The sequence below is a fragment of the Phyllopteryx taeniolatus genome, chromosome 6 (assembly GCF_024500385.1).
Source record: "Phyllopteryx taeniolatus isolate TA_2022b chromosome 6, UOR_Ptae_1.2, whole genome shotgun sequence".
NCBI lineage: Eukaryota > Metazoa > Chordata > Actinopteri > Syngnathiformes > Syngnathidae > Phyllopteryx > Phyllopteryx taeniolatus.
In genome coordinates, this window is record NC_084507.1 from 7661041 (window position 1) to 7677568 (window position 16528).

At 44.3% G+C, this 16528-nt stretch overlaps 1 protein-coding gene across 7 annotated transcripts in view; it reads right to left on the minus strand.

The window, feature by feature from the left end:
* Window positions 1-16528, minus strand: part of znf407 (zinc finger protein 407) — a 209409-nt gene that overhangs the window by 81106 nt on the left and 111775 nt on the right. For all 7 annotated transcript variants that reach the window (XM_061776963.1, XM_061776962.1, XM_061776956.1 and 4 more), the window contains one exon: window positions 9972-10138. In XM_061776963.1, coding sequence (XP_061632947.1) covers window positions 9972-10138 — 167 coding nt within the window. The remainder of the gene's footprint in view (window positions 1-9971; window positions 10139-16528) is intronic.

Sequence of the window (16528 nt, forward strand, 5' to 3'; positions counted from 1 at the left end):
CCTGGCAGGGTCACCCATGACAAACAGGTCCTAGGTGAGGGACCAGACAAAGCACAGCTCAAAGACCCTTAATGATGACGACAAACAATGGACTTCGTTTTCCGTTGCCCGGACGCAGGTCGCCGGGGCCCCCCACTGGAGCCAGGCCTGGTTGCCTCCATTGCTGAGGCGGCCAACCGGAGCTGTGGCCGTGAGGTGGTTGGTGCCTGTCGTGGCGGCAATCCCCGAACCCGTTGGTGGACACCAACGCTGAGGGATGCCATCAAGCTGAAGAAGGAGTCCTATCGGGCCTTTTTGGCCTGTGGGACTCCTGAGGCAGCTGATGGGTACCGGCTGGCCAAGCGGAATGCAGCTCTGGTGGTCGCTGAAGCAAAAATTCGGGTATGGGAGGAGTTCGGTGAGGCCATGAAGAAAGACTTCCGGACGGCTTCGAGGAAATTCTGGCGTCTCAGGAGAGGAAAGCAGTGCACCACCAACACTGGGTATAGTGGGGATGGGGCGCTGCTGACCTCGACTCGGGACGTTGTGAGTGGGTGGGGAGAATACTTCGAAGACCTCCTCAATTCCACCGAAACGCCTTCCCATGAGGAAGCAGAGTGTGGGTTCTCTGAGGCGGGCTCGCCTATCTCTGGGTTTGAGGTCACCGAGGTAAAAAAGCTCCACGGTGGCAGGGCCCCGGGGTGGATGAGATTCTCCCGGAGTTCCTAAAGGCTCTGGATGTTGTGGGGCTGGTTGACATGCCTCTGCAAGATTGCGTGGACATCGGGGACAGTGCCTCTGGATTGGCAGACTGGGGTGGTGGTCCCCATTTTTAAGAAGGGGGACCACCACCAAGGAGGGTGTGTTCCAACTACAGGGGGATCACACTCCTCAGCCTCTCTGGTAAGGTCTATTCAGGGGTGCTGGAGAGGAGGGTCCGTCGGGAAGTCGAATCTCAGATTCAGGAGGAGCAGTGTGGTTTTCGTCCTGGCCGTGGAACAGTGGACCAGCTCTACACCCTCGGCAGGGTCCTCGAGGGTGCATGGGAGTTCGCCCAACCAGTCTACATGTGTTTTGTGGACTTGGAGAAGGCGTTCGACCGTGTACCTCGGGGAGTCCTGTGGAGGGTGCTTCGGGAGTATGGGGTACCGAACCTGGGCTGTTCGGTCCCTGTACGACCGGAGTCAGAGTTTAGTCCGCATATCCGGCAGTAAGTCGGATTCGTTCCTTGTGAGGGTTGGACTCCGCCAAGGCTAACTTTTATGGACAGAATTTCTAGGCGCAGCCTAGGTGTAGACGGGGTCCGGTTTGGTGGCCTCAGTATTGCATCTCTGCTTTTTGGAGATGATGTGGTTCTGTTGGCTTCATCAAGCCGTGACCTCCAACTCTCACTGGAGCAGTTCACAGCCTATGATCACGAGCTGTGGGTCGTGACTGAAAGAACAAGATCCCGGATACAAGCGGCCGAAATGAGTTTCCTCCACAGGGTGCCCGGGCTTTCCCATAGAGATAGGGTGAGAAGCTCGGTCATCCGGGAGGATCTCAAGAGTAGAGTCGCTGCTCGTCCACATCGAGAGGAGCCAGATGAGGTGGCTGGGGCATCTGATTCGGTTGCCTCCCGGATGCCTCCCTGGTGAGGTGTTTCGGGCACATCCCACCGGGAGGAGACCCCAGGGACGACCCAGGACACGCTGGAGAGACTACGTCCTTCGGCTGGACTGGGAACGCCTCGGGGTCCCCCCGGAAGAGCTGGATGAAGTGGCTGGGGAGAGGGAAGTCTGGGCGTCCCTGCTAAAGCTACTTTCCCGCGACCCGACCCGGATAAGCGGTAGAAAATGGATGGATGGATGGACTTCAGAATAATTATTTGAAAAAACTAACAACATACAGATAATACTGTAATAATGTTTTGGGTAGAAGCAAAATCATGCATTGTAAAAATGCATTATACATAGATAGAAGGGTTTTCCAGAATTTTGAGGTCAACTTTGGGGGTGCGCATTATACACGAGAAATTACGGTACCTTATTGCAAAACACTACAGTGTCTTTTACTCCAAATGATACAACATTTCCTTATGTGTATGTGTTTATAGGGATATATATTCCATTATATGTGCATATGTTTCAACCCTCGAGGAGTCTGCATGCTATAATTGCCTCCCTCATTAGTTATGTTTTAAAAGGAGAGGACGGGAGGGCAATTAATTTTACCGCTTAATTTTTGACACGGAATCCGCTGCTGTATTGATGTGCTCGCCATTTTGGCGCTCATTTTTCAGAGAAATTAATTGACAAAGTAGGAAGATTTATCAGCATATTGCCAGATTAAGCAACAAACTGAGGCAATGAGGAAATCAATTGAGGCCCTGTCGCTGTGCTCAGCCCCCAACACATCCCTTCTCCTCACCGCAGACCCCCCTTCCCTCCAAAGCCCAAAAGCCTGGGGAAAAAAGCTGGGTGGGTAAGATGCAGCACACTTATTTATTTATTTCTGTCGCTCATTCATCAACGGTTACAAATGACCCTGGCGGCTGAAGACCACAGAACTCCCCTCTCTGCCACCCTCCCAATCTCTCAGACACGACTGGTGTGTGAGGAACAGTGATTAATAACAAAAGCACACAAATCAGAAAGGAACAATGCATACAGCCCAGGTGAGTAAAGGAGAGGTTAACGTTTTCCTCTTTAAAAAACAACAACAAGGCGATCACAGATTACACCACTAACTGTAAATGTTTTTTTTTCCCACAAGGCAAAACCCAAATCTCAAAATGATCGACGACATTCAGCACTATGGATTGTTTGAATAATCAGTGTAATAGGACACACCTGGGCAAAACATACACCTGCCAGTTGTTGCAATTCTTTCCAAATGTGACTTCATTATTATTATTATTATTACTTTTGCTTACGTGCAAAATTGCCGCTGTCTTCTAAATTGTGTATCAGACCCATATAAATGTAGCCTAAATAAGGGAATTGGCCCCAGTGTTCCAGACCTTTAAAAGGAAATGCAATTATTGTAAACCTTAATTATAAACCTGATTGAAGAAATACTGTTATGCTAACAAACATACAGACCCTTTCCCAAAAATTAGAATATCATGGAAACGTTTATTTATTTCCATAATTCCATTCAAAAAGTTAAACTTTCATAGATTATAGATTCAGGGCCCACAATTTAAACAATTTCAAGTATTTGTAAATTTTTACCTAATTTGGCCTTCCAGCTCATAAAACCCACAAAATCTGGAATTCAAAAAATTTGAATACTGTGAAGAAATCAGCCCAAATTTTGCAGGCCGTAAATGTTTGAAACTGAGTGTCACACACTAATCATCTACGAAACTCAAAGCAGCTGCACCGGTTTCCCCAGGTGTCATAAAATTGCTTCAGTTTGGTTCAATTATTTCAGTTGGGTTCAATACGGGGAAGACTGTAGACTTGACAAGTGGCCAGAAGACCATCATTGATACCCTCCATAGGAAAGCCACAAAGGTTCATAGCTAAGGAGGCTGGCTGTTCACAGAGTGCTATGTCCAAGCATATCCATGGAAAGTCTAGTACAGGGGTGGGCAAACGTTTTGGCTCAGGGGCCACATTGACTTTTAAAATCTGACAGGGGGGGGGGGGGGGGTAAGCCAGAACCAGATGCTTACATATAAAAAATAAACAAACACACACACAAAAAAAGGCATTTTAGTCTTAATACTTAGATTTACTTTTAATGGGAACAGTGTTGTTTTGTTGATCACCTTTTTTTTTTTTTGCCAGTGCATCAGTCTGGTGTTAGATTTGTTGTGCCAATTCTCAGAACACATCTGAGGTGTTCATCAGTCAGCTGGGATCTGTAGGATGTTTTGTTGGTGTTCATCACACTAAAACTCTGTTCACACACACATGTAGAGACAAACACCACCAGCATCCTCTGTGCCACCTTCCGGATTTTTGGAAATTTGTCTGCGCTTAATGAAGCATAAAACTCATCCAGTTTGAGAGTTCAACTTCTCTTTTAAGACAGTATCATATTGGAGATCAATCAGTTCCATGTGCAGCTCACGTGGTGCTGTTTCAGGGTCTTGTGTGACTGAATCTTGGATGCCAGTTGGTCAGATAAAGGTGTTTCGCTGAGCCTGGAAGCTTGGGTTTAACCACCATCGGTTCCTGCATTGTTTGGCTGTTAGCATAATCAGCATGCTTGGTAGAAAAGTGACGGCTGATGTTATATTCCTCTAAAACTGCAATGGTTTCTTACCAAATTAGACATACAGCTTTTGACCAGACTTCAGTGAAAAATTATTTAGTAGTCCATTCTATATTGAACACTCAGCACTCACTGTCGACATTTCTTTTCTTTGGCCCACTCATGATTGAAGAAGGGTTCAGAGCAGTAGCAGAGTAAAAACAGAACAGCAAAAGTCAAGTCAATGTATCACTGTATCTACTGCACTACCTGGTGGAACCACTGGGCATTATTGGACGACCTGGTGGAACCACTGGGCATTACAGCACAACCTGGTGGAACCACTCAGCATTACAGGACAAGGTCAAATGAATGTAGTCATGATTTTGATATGATTCGGGCGATTCTGTACCAATCTTTGGCGGGCCGGATTGAAATGATCAACGGGCCGGATGTGGCCCGCGGGCTGTAGTTTGCCCACCACAGATCTAGTGGAATGACAAAATGTGGCAGGAGAAAAGGAACCAGCAAAAGCAATGACCGTGGGCTTCTGCGGATTATCAAACAGAGAAGATTCAAGAATCCAGCAGCGATCCAGAAAGAGTGGAATGCGGCGGGAATCACAGCTTCAAAAACCACCACATTCAGACGCATCCGGGAGATGGGCTCCAACTGTCTGCTTCCTCGGGTGAAGCCACTTCTGAGCCTCAGCCAACGTAGGAAGTGTCTCAACTGGACCAAGGAGAAGAAGGACTTGGACTGTTGGGCAGTGGCCCAAGGTCCTCCTTGGAATCAAGATCCAAGGGTTTGGAGGAAGGCGGGTGAAGAACAGAACCCAAGCTGCTTGAAGTCCAGTGTAAAATATCCACAGTCAGTCATGACTTGGGGTGCAATGTCCAATGCAGGTGTTGGTAAACTCTGCTTTCTTAAATCCAAGGTCAGCGCAACAGTCTACCAGAATGTTTTAGAGGACTTCATGATTCCTTCTGCTGAGGATCTGTATGGAGATGCAGATTTCATCTTCCAGCAGGACGTTGTCCCTGCCCATACTGCCAGAAGCACCAAAACCTGGTTTGATGCCCACGCCATCACAGTGCTTGACTGCCCAGCCAACTTTCTGGATCTAAACTCCATTGAGAATCTATGGGGTATTTTCACGAGGAACATGAGGGGCACCAGATCCAAAAACAAAGAAGAACTGACAGCAAGCATTAAGTAAATATGGGCTTCCATAACTCCCAGGCAATGCCACAGGTTGATTGCAATGCCACAGTGCATCCAGGCAGTGATTAAAGCAAAGGGATTCCCAACCAGGCGGCACGGTGTTAGACTAGTTAGCACATCTGCCTCACAGTTCTGAGGACCGGGGTTCTGTCTGTGTGGAGTTTGCATGTTCTCCCCGTGCCTGCGTGGGTTTTCTCCAGGCACTCCGTTTTCCTCCCATATCCCAAAAACATGCATGGTGTCATGGGTGTGTGTTCCGGTTTTTGTCTTCCCCGTTTCATCCATACCTGCTCCTGAGAGCATTTTCACCACCTGTGCCTTGTTCACCCTAATTACACCTTGCATTTAACCTCGTGTCTCATTCTTTCTCGTCGCCAGTTCATTGTACCTTGTCGTCGCGTTCCAGCATTCCTTGTTTCCACGTCTAGAACCTGTTCCGGTTATCGACCTTGCCTTTTTGCCTCACGTTTTTGAATACTGTTGCCTTTTTTGAATTGCCTGCCTGTGACCGACCTCTGCCAGTATATTAAACCTCTCTTTTTGAAACTGTCCATTTGTTTTGGAGTCGTGCATTTTTGGGTCCTATCCTCTGTTCCGTTCATGACAGCATGGTAGGTTGATTGAAGACTCTAAATTGCCCTTAGGTATGAATTTTTGCGCAAATGGTTCTTTGTTTATATGTGCCCTGCGATGGCTGGCGACCGGTTGAGGGTGTAGCCCGCCTCTTGCCCGAAGATAGCTGGGATAGGCTCCAGCACGCCCGCGACCCTTGTGAGGATAACGCGGTACAGAAAATGGATTGATGGATGGATGGATTCCCAACCAAGTATTGAAGATTAACACTAGTAGAAGTAAAATGTGATTTCTTCATAGTATTCTAATTTTTAATTCCTCATTTTGTGGGTTTTATGACCTGGAAGCCCAAATTATGTAAAAATAAACATATAAATACTTGAAATTGTTTAAATTGTGGGCCCTGAATCTATAATCTATGAAAGTTTAACTTTTTGAATAGAATTATGGAAATAAATAAACTTTTCCATGATATTAAATTTTTTTAGAAAGTGTCTATATGTATACGTAATCTGTTTTTTGAAGAGAAAAGTGAAAAAAGCTTTCTCACCAACATGTTATTAATAAAGAAGGAATCTGCCAACATTGAAAAGTGTATTCATCTTTATTTAGTATTTTTAGATGTCATTATTTCCTTTAAATTTTCAATAGAAAAGGCTGAGTGAAGCAGAATGTCATATATTTTTAGTAAGGTAAGGAGTTTCATTTTGTCAAGACAAGTTACCCTACATTGTGATTATTATAGTAATTAATGACTTTTAGAACTAGCTTCCAAATTGTGCAATAATTCTGGTTTCTGTTTTTTCTTTTTTTTTTATTCAAATTTGCCTGTAATGTTGAAATGCTTGTGCAATGTGCATTTATTTTTTATTTTTTTAACTTTTTGTCTGTGTAGTAATTACTTTCTATAGTGTTGTATGGCATTACATAGATTTGTAGGCCATGAAACAAAACTTGTCGAAGGGGCTGTTCTTGGTGAATGGGCAACATCAAATAACTTTGGACCCCTAACAGTACCCACTTAGTCAGTCATTGTCCTGTTAGTGTATTATTCTAATATTTATTTTCTTTACAAAATTTTGCCTTTTTCATTTCACTTAATTCAGTCTTTTTTTATATTGGCCTTTCTCTCCTGTCAAAGACATACATACACACATGACAACGACAACACGCCTCTCCTGGTGACAACTGGGTGAACAGAGATGATGGGGAATGATGAGCGCTAGAAACAAATGAAAATTAAATGTCTAATTATGTCAGAGCTGCCTTGACGTTACATCACTGTTAAAGCACATTTAAAATAACATCCAGCAAGTCTCTCTCTCTCACAGCAGGCACCCATGAGGGATGGAGGGCTCTCCTGCAAGCATTCAGTCAGGCTGTCGGGCCACTGGATGCTGCTGCGTCTGTCACTGACTTAAACGGCCATGTATGGGACATAATTAAAGCAGAGGGGAGACTGCTTGACTGCAACAATGAGACATTTGGGTTGACCTGGAGTATTATTGAGGTATCATTTAAAAGGGACTTGGAAAATTGACTTTTTAATTGCTTGCATACAAATAGTTAGGTCTTTGGAGTGCATGCCCAACTTACAAGTATAAAATAAACAACCCAGTAAATCTTTTGTGAGTTGCCTATTTCCGAAAACTTGACAATGAGCAAACTGTTCTGAATGCCCCACTGTGGCGTAACAGTCTACATAAAACCACCCACAGTGAAATTCTCAATACGTCCTAACTTGGCTGCTAAGATGGTCAAAGATATGCAATTTTCATAGACCACAGATCTCTGAGCATCACTAATATGTAGGGTTGGGTTTGAATTTGAGCGATTCCAGTTCTGATTCCGGTTCCTTAGATCGATTCCAGTTCCAAATGATTCTCGATTCCGATTCTTTTAGGGGGCTAGGTCAAAAACGTTTGCATGGTTTAAATAAAGGGTGTCCAAATTATGAACATCCATTTTCTTAGCAGCCCGCTGCATAGACTAAAATGAACATTTGACTCAAGGTTTTTTATAACCAGTATCAATATCAAACCTATGAACTAAAAGGCAATGTGTGTCAAACTAACCCAATTGACTTAATATTCATTAATTGTTTCAGCTAAAAGTTAAATATAGCCGCACCGACCACCTTACGGCCACAGCTCCAGTCAGCCGCCTCAGCAATGGAGGCGCGGAACATGGTCCACTCGGACTCAATGTCCCCTGCCTCCCCCGGGACGTGGGTAGGTTTCTGCTGGAGGTGGGAGTTGAAAATCCAGACGTTGCCAGACGTTGCCAGACGTTCCCAGCAAACCCTCACAATACGTTTGGGCATGCCATTTTGGACCAGCATCTTCCCCCACCACCGCAGCCAATTCACCACCAGGGCCGTTCTTCCCAACCACGCCCATCCAGGTCTCACTGTCATTGCCCACGTGAGCACTGAAGTTCCCCAGAAGAACGATGGAGTTCCCAAAAGGAGCGCTCTCCAGAACCCCCTCCAAAGAAATAAGTATACCCACACCTGCTCGGCGCCTCTCACCGTGGGCAACTCCAGAGTGGAAGAGAGTCCAACCCGTCTCAAGAGGACTGGTACCAGAGCCCAAGCCGTGTCTGGAGGCGAGCCCGACTATATCTAGTTGGAACTTCTCGACCTCACACACCAGCTTGGGCTCCTTCCTTGCCAGAGAGGTGGCACTCCACGTCCCTATAGCCAGCTTCTGTAGCCGGGGATCGGATTGCCAAAGTCCCTGCCTTTGGCCACCGCCAAGCTCACACTGCACCAGACCCCTATGGCCCCTCCCACAGGTGGTAAGCCCATGGGAAGGGGGACCTCCGTTACCATTTCGGGCTGTGCCTGGCTGGGATCCATGGGTGCAGGCCTGGCCACCAGGCGCTCGCCTACGAGCCCCAGCTCCAGGCCTGTCTCCAGAAGGGGGCCCCATTGACCGCCGTCTAGGCGAGAGAAAACTCGGTCCAATATTTTTTAAATGCAGCTATAAAGAATTTATTTTTGTCATATTTTCTCCTTCAATTGTGCTGCTTATTCTGGTGTGCATGCCTTGGCCACCTGGGGCAGTATCAGACAGACAGACAGATTTCCTGTACTTAAGACTCAGCTTCTCAGTACGGGAGTAATATAAATCGTTCTTCTCAGATGATAAAGAATATATGCCAGTGAGTATTGTTAAATCATCCGAGCCAATCATCCAGATTTGTTTACTATCTGTGAACTGCTGCTTGTTGTGAAGTGAGTTGAGTCACCTGCTACCATATAGTGCTTGTAACTCAAGTTTGCACTCCCAAATCAAACCAAAAAAAAAAAACGTCCGCTCGACAGCTAGTATCTTGAAAAACTCGTGAGTCGGATCACTCGTATCTCAAGGCACCACTGTACTGATTTGGTTCAGTCTTTTCCAAGGTGGGTTTATGTATATATCGTATGGAATTGACCTTTATCAAATTATGGTTAGTGTTTTGATTAAATTCTAATTATTTATAGGTGGTGAAAAAAAGCTTTGAATATGCTAAATGTGAACTGGATAGAAATAAGAAACACACACACTAACCGGTTGGACTTGGCCCAACAACAACAAAAAAATAATGCAGAGAACTTCTCAGCCCTTTCGATATAAATTGTTGATTACATTATATGCGTTTGATGGCAGTGACAGAATCAGGTTTAAGCCTCTCTGGGATGATTAAGTACTGCTCAACTGTCTCTGGGTGTTGAGAATTAATACAGATGGTCAATAATCAGGCATATAATCAGCCAAAAATGTGTTTTTTCCAAACAAAGCTGTGAAGATTTTTTATGAATGTGAGATGAGATTTTCACAGCTAACACATAAACTGTATTTCTTGTTTGCCCATCTATAGAGGAATCAGAAACTTTCTTATTTATTTTTTTTAAATCCAAGAATGATGTTTCATAAAGAAACTAACTTTGGGGGGTGTATTCATGTGTGCATATCGAAGCAAATCAGTGCTGGATTTCAAGTAAAAGTTACTAGCTTTCTTACCAGTGTGTGTGCGATAATGGTCCTTCATGGCTGACAGGTTGAGGAAGGCATAGTGACAGGATGGCCAGGAACACTTATATGGTTTCTCCCCACTGTGCAGTTTCAGGTGGTTGTTCAGGGCCCATTTTTCACTAAAGGAGCGCTCGCACAATTTGCACTCGAACTTCCTGTAGAATATAGGAGATAGAGAAGAAGGAAGGAAAGCAAGGACAGAAGGTCGGCAGGGGGGAAACACAGTTATTTACTGATCCCAGCACTGACATAAAATACTATAAAGTCTATGGCATACAGTAAGAAAGGAAATGGGGGTTTCTGGGTAGTCACACTCGTATTTACAGAGCAGATTGTACGCTGTATGTCTGTACTGACACACAGACACACACACTCACACGCACAAATACACACATGCACGCACACCTACACACACAAACACACACACAGGAGTGCAGTTGGCTACTGGTATGTCATGTCTGTATAAGCAGGCATTGATTTTTCTGTCCTGGCCTGCCACCTCCACCATTTATTCTCTGCTTTGCACCAGGGCCCAGAGGACTACAGAAATTCTGTTACAGTCCACACACAAATACAGACATGCACGTACACACGGGGGGCTGTAGGGAGAATAAAGTTCACCTGTCCACCGTCCCTAACCACTTAGCCAGGGTTAAATGAACAGTTATCAACATTTTACCCACCGCCTCTCTTGAGGCTTCTGTATCAAAGCTTCTCTCTCTATCACAAACTCCATTCAAACACTTTCTCATATCTATGTTCTCACCATTACCATTAAGGGCCCCTCTGCATTCAATAGACAGTATCAATCCTATTAGTACAAAAGTGTACTTACGATCCACTGTTGTTTTCTGTGCCAAAAGGTTTTTGGGGGGAATCAGGACATGCACAAACTCAACAATTGACATGCATGCACAAATCAATACAATAATAATAACTGAAAAGAATGAGCGAGACCATAAATTCAAGTGTTCAGAGTTCAAATACATGAATACCACTATGTTTATAATGGATGCCAGCATACAGTATATTACATAAGGAGGACAAAATATGAGGAACACCTCCAGTACAATGCAGTGCAGTTATACAGCTGTGTAAAAAAAAAAACACTTTGCAAATAAACATCATTATTTAAAAATATAAAATATCTGTTAAATTGTCAACTATGCTGTTTTAGTTGACAGCAAAAGCTAGTTACAGCTAGTTGACAGTCAAACAAAAACGAGTCCTTTTTTCATTGTAAAGGCTGTTTTTTATTCTGTCTTGTAATGCATCAGTTTGAGTTTGTGTGTAGTAGGTTTCAGAAATGTGAAAATGCATCTTGTTTTTATGATAACTCGACATGTGTCTGTTCCTCATGCTGACGCCTAACTTATTTGACACACACTGAGCTTTTTTCTGTGGGATGTTTGCACCTATTTTCATCTGCTGTGTTATTAGGCTTCAAGAAACACACAAGTAAACACAATAGAAAGTCTTGGGCTCAAATTAATCTTTACCCGACTCTATAATTTAGATGTAGAATGACTAATGTGCGAGTCATAAACAAATGATGTCAGGTTTTGAGGAGCATTTGTCTTGCAGCGAAGCCCATGTTATTTTAGGGAGGGTGGCCGTCTTTAAGTCCTGATTGTGTCGTTTAATCCCCGTGGTATCAGTTTCATAGCGAGCCGCATGACACTCACCTGAACAAATAATGACTCCGCGCAGCATGTAGCATGTGTCTGAATCAATAATTCAAACTCATACATCTTCCTTACTGGAAGCAGGGGGCCTACGGAGTAATAGGGGAGGGACATAAAAGAAAGGGCCGGGAATTAAATGTGGTGGGGGTCGGGGTAGGGTAAAGAGCGAAATTTGTCCTGGCTACAATAACAATCTATATGTTCCATACAGATGACTTTGGATTGGATATAGAGATTGTGGTATGGACATTTTAAGTAGACTTACGAGAAAGGAATGAGAAGCTGGAAAATGCAGCTAGTAACCTCAAAACGCTTATTAAAGGCCACGGCCTTATTTCTTTCAACACATGACTTAGGATAAACATAATTTGACCAGTAGATGTACATTTTCATCTGTATTTCCTCACTCCCTGTGATATTTATAGAACGGCTCATTGCTCGTGCCACCCTGGGAGTGGTAAATAATATGAGTGAAGAGATGCTGTCTTTTATTTTAAGCATCATGTACAACATTCCTGCTTTATGAGCTAAACTGGCCATTGTTTATCATGCGGCCTAATCGCAAAGTCAGGCAGGCAGGCCCTGACAATGCTGGGATGGAGGAAGAACCAGAGCCAATGCAGAGCTGAGGAGAGAATGGAGGCACCAGTGTTGACTATCAGTAGCAGGTTTGTAAGAATGAGAGGAGGGCTTGGGTCTGTTTTTTATGCCTTTGACCTTGTCCCCGTCTGGTATCCCCGCGTGCCATCACAATTAACTGTCTCCCCCATACTTATGCATGTTGCCTCTAAACAGCCAGGCACCATACAAAACCTATCAAAGTTAGAAGAGAGAGCGCAAGAGAGAGTGTGTGAGAGAGAGAGAGAGAGAGAGAGAGAGAGAGAGAGAGAGAGAGAGAGAGAGAGAGAGAGAGAGAGGCGTTTGGCAAATGGCCTTATGTTAACGTGCATAGCAAAAACAAAGAAGTAAGGGTCTGACAATTTGAAAATGTATATGTTTTGTATAACAAGTACATTTTAATCTTTTGGAATCTTGCTTTGTAATTTTGTATAGTTTGTATTATTACCCAATCTCCATTCATCTTCCGTACCGTTTATCCTCACTAAGATCCCAGCTATCTTTGGGAGAGTGGCAGGGCACACCCTGAACTGGTCACCAGCCAATCACAGGGCACATATAAACAAACAACTATTCACACTCACATTCACACCTACGGGCAATTTAGAGTCTTCAATTAACTTACCACACATGTTTTTGGCATGAGGGAGGTAGCCAATGTATTCAGAGAAAACCCAGGCAGGGACGGAGAGAACATTTAAACTCCACATAGGGGAGGCCAGATCTGAACCCAGGTCCTCAGAACTGTGAGGCAGATGTGCTAACTCGTCGTCCACCGTGCCGCCCTGACCCAATCTCTCCATTTTTTTCCCCTGCTGGTTTCTGAACATCAAACATGCATTGAATGTGTCTTCGCATGTTTCAATTACACCAATGTGATCAGAAAATACAAATATGAATAAAAGAATAAATAATTGTATATAATGTATGCATGTAACAATTCAATTTATAATATAATTGAATTGTTTCAAGACATTTAATATTGTTGAGGGACATAATACGGTCAAAGAAATATCCTGTTTTGCATTCAACTCTATGTGCATAAAATTAAACCAAATTTAGCACAAAAAGGTAAAAAAAAAATGTAGCATCACTCAAGACTAATGACAACACTGACTACCGTATTTTCACAACCATAAGCCGCACTTAAAAGTCATTTTCTCCAAAATGGACGGGGCGCCTTATAATGCGGCACGCCTTATGTGTGACTTTGATGAGCGCTCCGCTTGACTGACTGGGAGCATTTCCTGCCGACACGCTGCTTATATAGAGGAAAAGCGGACGTGACTGAGTGTGAAGGGTGCGAGTGAAGGAGGACGCTAAAGGCACGCCCCCAGTAGGTATACAGCGCCGGTATGTGCATTGTGCAAAACAACATCGGTTTGGCTAAGGACCCCCGAAAATGGCACCTACGAGGACACACGCTTACGAAACACAGTTTAAACTGCAAGCTGTCAGTTACGCGGAGGAACATGGGAATCAAGCAGCCGCGAGAGAATTCAAGATGAACGAATCCATGGTTCGCAAGTGGAGGAAGCAGAAAAACGAGCTTCACCAAGTCAAGAAGACGAAGCTGAGTTTCCGCGATAACAAGGCGAGGTGGCCTGATTTGGAAGACGAACTTGAGCAATGGATTAATGAGCAAAGAACAGCCGGGAGAAGCGTCTCTACAGTCACCATTTGACTGAGGGCAATAACGCTTGCAGAAGAAATGAAAATCGAACATTTTCAAGGAGGTCCGTCTTGGTGCTTTCGTTTTATGAAACTGCGCCATCTATCCATCCGGGCAAGGACTACCGTGGCACAGCAATCTCCGGCGGATTACAAGGAAAAGCTGGCCATCTTTCGCTCCTACTGCAGTAAAAAGATTGCCGACAAACACATCCAGCCCAACCACATCAACATGGACGAAGTGCCACTCACTTTCGCTCACTTTCGACATCCCAGTGAACCACACTGTAGAGAAGAAGGGAACCACCACGGTAGCGATACACACAACGGGGCACGAGAAGTCGGCTTTTACTGTTGTGCTTGGTTGCCATGATAATGGACAGAAACTGCCACCTATGGTGATTTTTAAGAGGAAGACGCTGCCAAAAGAAAAGTTTCCAGCCGAAGTCATCATTAAGACCAATCAAAAGGGCTGGATGGACGAGGAGAAAATGAGAGCGTGGTTGAGTGAGGTGTACATAAAGAGACCGGATGTTTTTTTCCACGCGTCACCGTCCCTGTTGATCTGTGACTCCATGCGCGCCCATCTCACAGCCGCTGTGAAAAGCCAAGTGCAACTAAGACTGGGAGGCAACGCCGGGCGAATTACGCCACCATATGTGAATGGATTGTGGATGCTTGGGCTAAGGTATCTGCTTTGACTGTTGTCCGAGCTTTTGCGAAAGCCGGCATCATTGCTGAACAGCCCCCCGGCAACGAGACTGACTCTGACAATGACGAGAGGGAACCAGGCGTGTTTGTTGGAGAACTTGCCCAGCTGTTCATTTCGGATACAGAAGATGAGGACTTTGATGGATTTGTGGATGAGGATTGATAAAAAAATAACGTGAGTACATTGTTAAATACTTCAATAAAGTACAACCGAACTCAGTTTTGCTCCCGCTGCCTTTTAAAAAAATTTTTTTAGCATACATGCATGCTACCGTATGTTTTACCATGCCTGCGCCCAATAATACGGTGTGCCTTATGTATGTGTTAAATACAGAAATAGACCTCACAACTGAGACTGCACCTTTTAATACGCACGGTGCGCCCTATGGTCGTGAAAATACGGTACTAATTGTCATGTTTTTTTTTCATTTAAACTAAGGAAACAAAGTTTGGAATATGATGTGTGAAAGTACTTAATAAAAATGATGAAAGGGTGGGATGGTACAGAACTTCAACATGTATACAGAAATAAGTTCTTTAAGTTACCTGCATGGATTTGGTCAGATATAATGGGGGAGAGGTCGCCCCGCCCACAAAAATGCAGCCTAAGCAGAATACACTGGCAAACCCAATCAGTGCCCACAGCTCCTGTATGCTTTATTAGTAATATATTGTTGACCAAGCATAGGCCCAACAAATTAGCACCACATTTCAGGTATTTGGGCTAATTTAAGACTATGAAGGCCACACAATAAAAATATTTTGGTAACTTGGCACTAGACCCTTTCCAGTCTTTATAACTCAGTTTTTCTTCTTCCATCTTTTGCCTCTGTTCCCCCCAGGTCACGCAGTGACATGACATGATTGACAGACGGTGAAGATTTATTCAGAGACCCAGCTGGGCTTGTTGCCTGTGCATTCTGAAAGCTGCATGTTTCCATATGTATACCGTCACTCATTACCATATACTGTAGTGTGATCTTGTCATCAGTTCATGAATGAGCTACTGGCTGAACATCAGAGGCCGTACTGGTCCGGACTGTGACATACATCTCCTAGGAGGTGTAACAGTGCCCCTTTATCAGTGGTTGGAAAAAAAAGATTAAAAAAAGACCCAGTTCTTCACCACAGACTAAGTGCTGCCTCTGAGTGGTGAGGTGTAAAAATGCGTGTTCAAGGGACAATTGCTGGCAATCAAAGTAAGTGTTTATCCAAATTTATATTGAGTGCAGAGTTAATATACATATTCTTTAGATTCATTGAAATGGACGCGCCTCCCACCACAAAAAAAAAACTAAAGCTGTACACCATAAATGTCTGTTAAGGGTGGAAATGACTGATTAATGCTGTTCCCCTGGACATGACATGACGATCATCACATCAGTCAGTGAGGGTAGAACATTTTTTTTTCCAATGAGAGAAAGTTTTAATGGATCTTTCAACGTTTTTTATTTGTCTCGGGTGTTGGCCAGTTGGTAAGCGGAACTAATCCACCAATCTCATGGCAACACAAAGACAGAAAAAGAGAGGGGCCGACTCTCGCCTGAAGCCAAACTGACACAAACAGACAACTTCAAAGTGAAGATTGTTGTTTATTTGGCAAAGGGAAAGGGGGGAGAAAATTTATCTGATATGCAACTGTCAGGAGAGCATTTTCACATGCAAAATAGAGAGTGAGTGAGAGAGATTACCTAGAGGGAGGAACATGACAGCATTCACTAGGGTCAGGATGGATCATCATCTTCAGCCCCCTACTGCCGCATCTCTCTCTTTCTCCCTCCATTGCTCTATCTTTATTTCTCTGCTTGCCTTAGTTCTTCCGTTTTCCCCTCCCCAGTATTTTCGCTCTCGTCCTGTTTT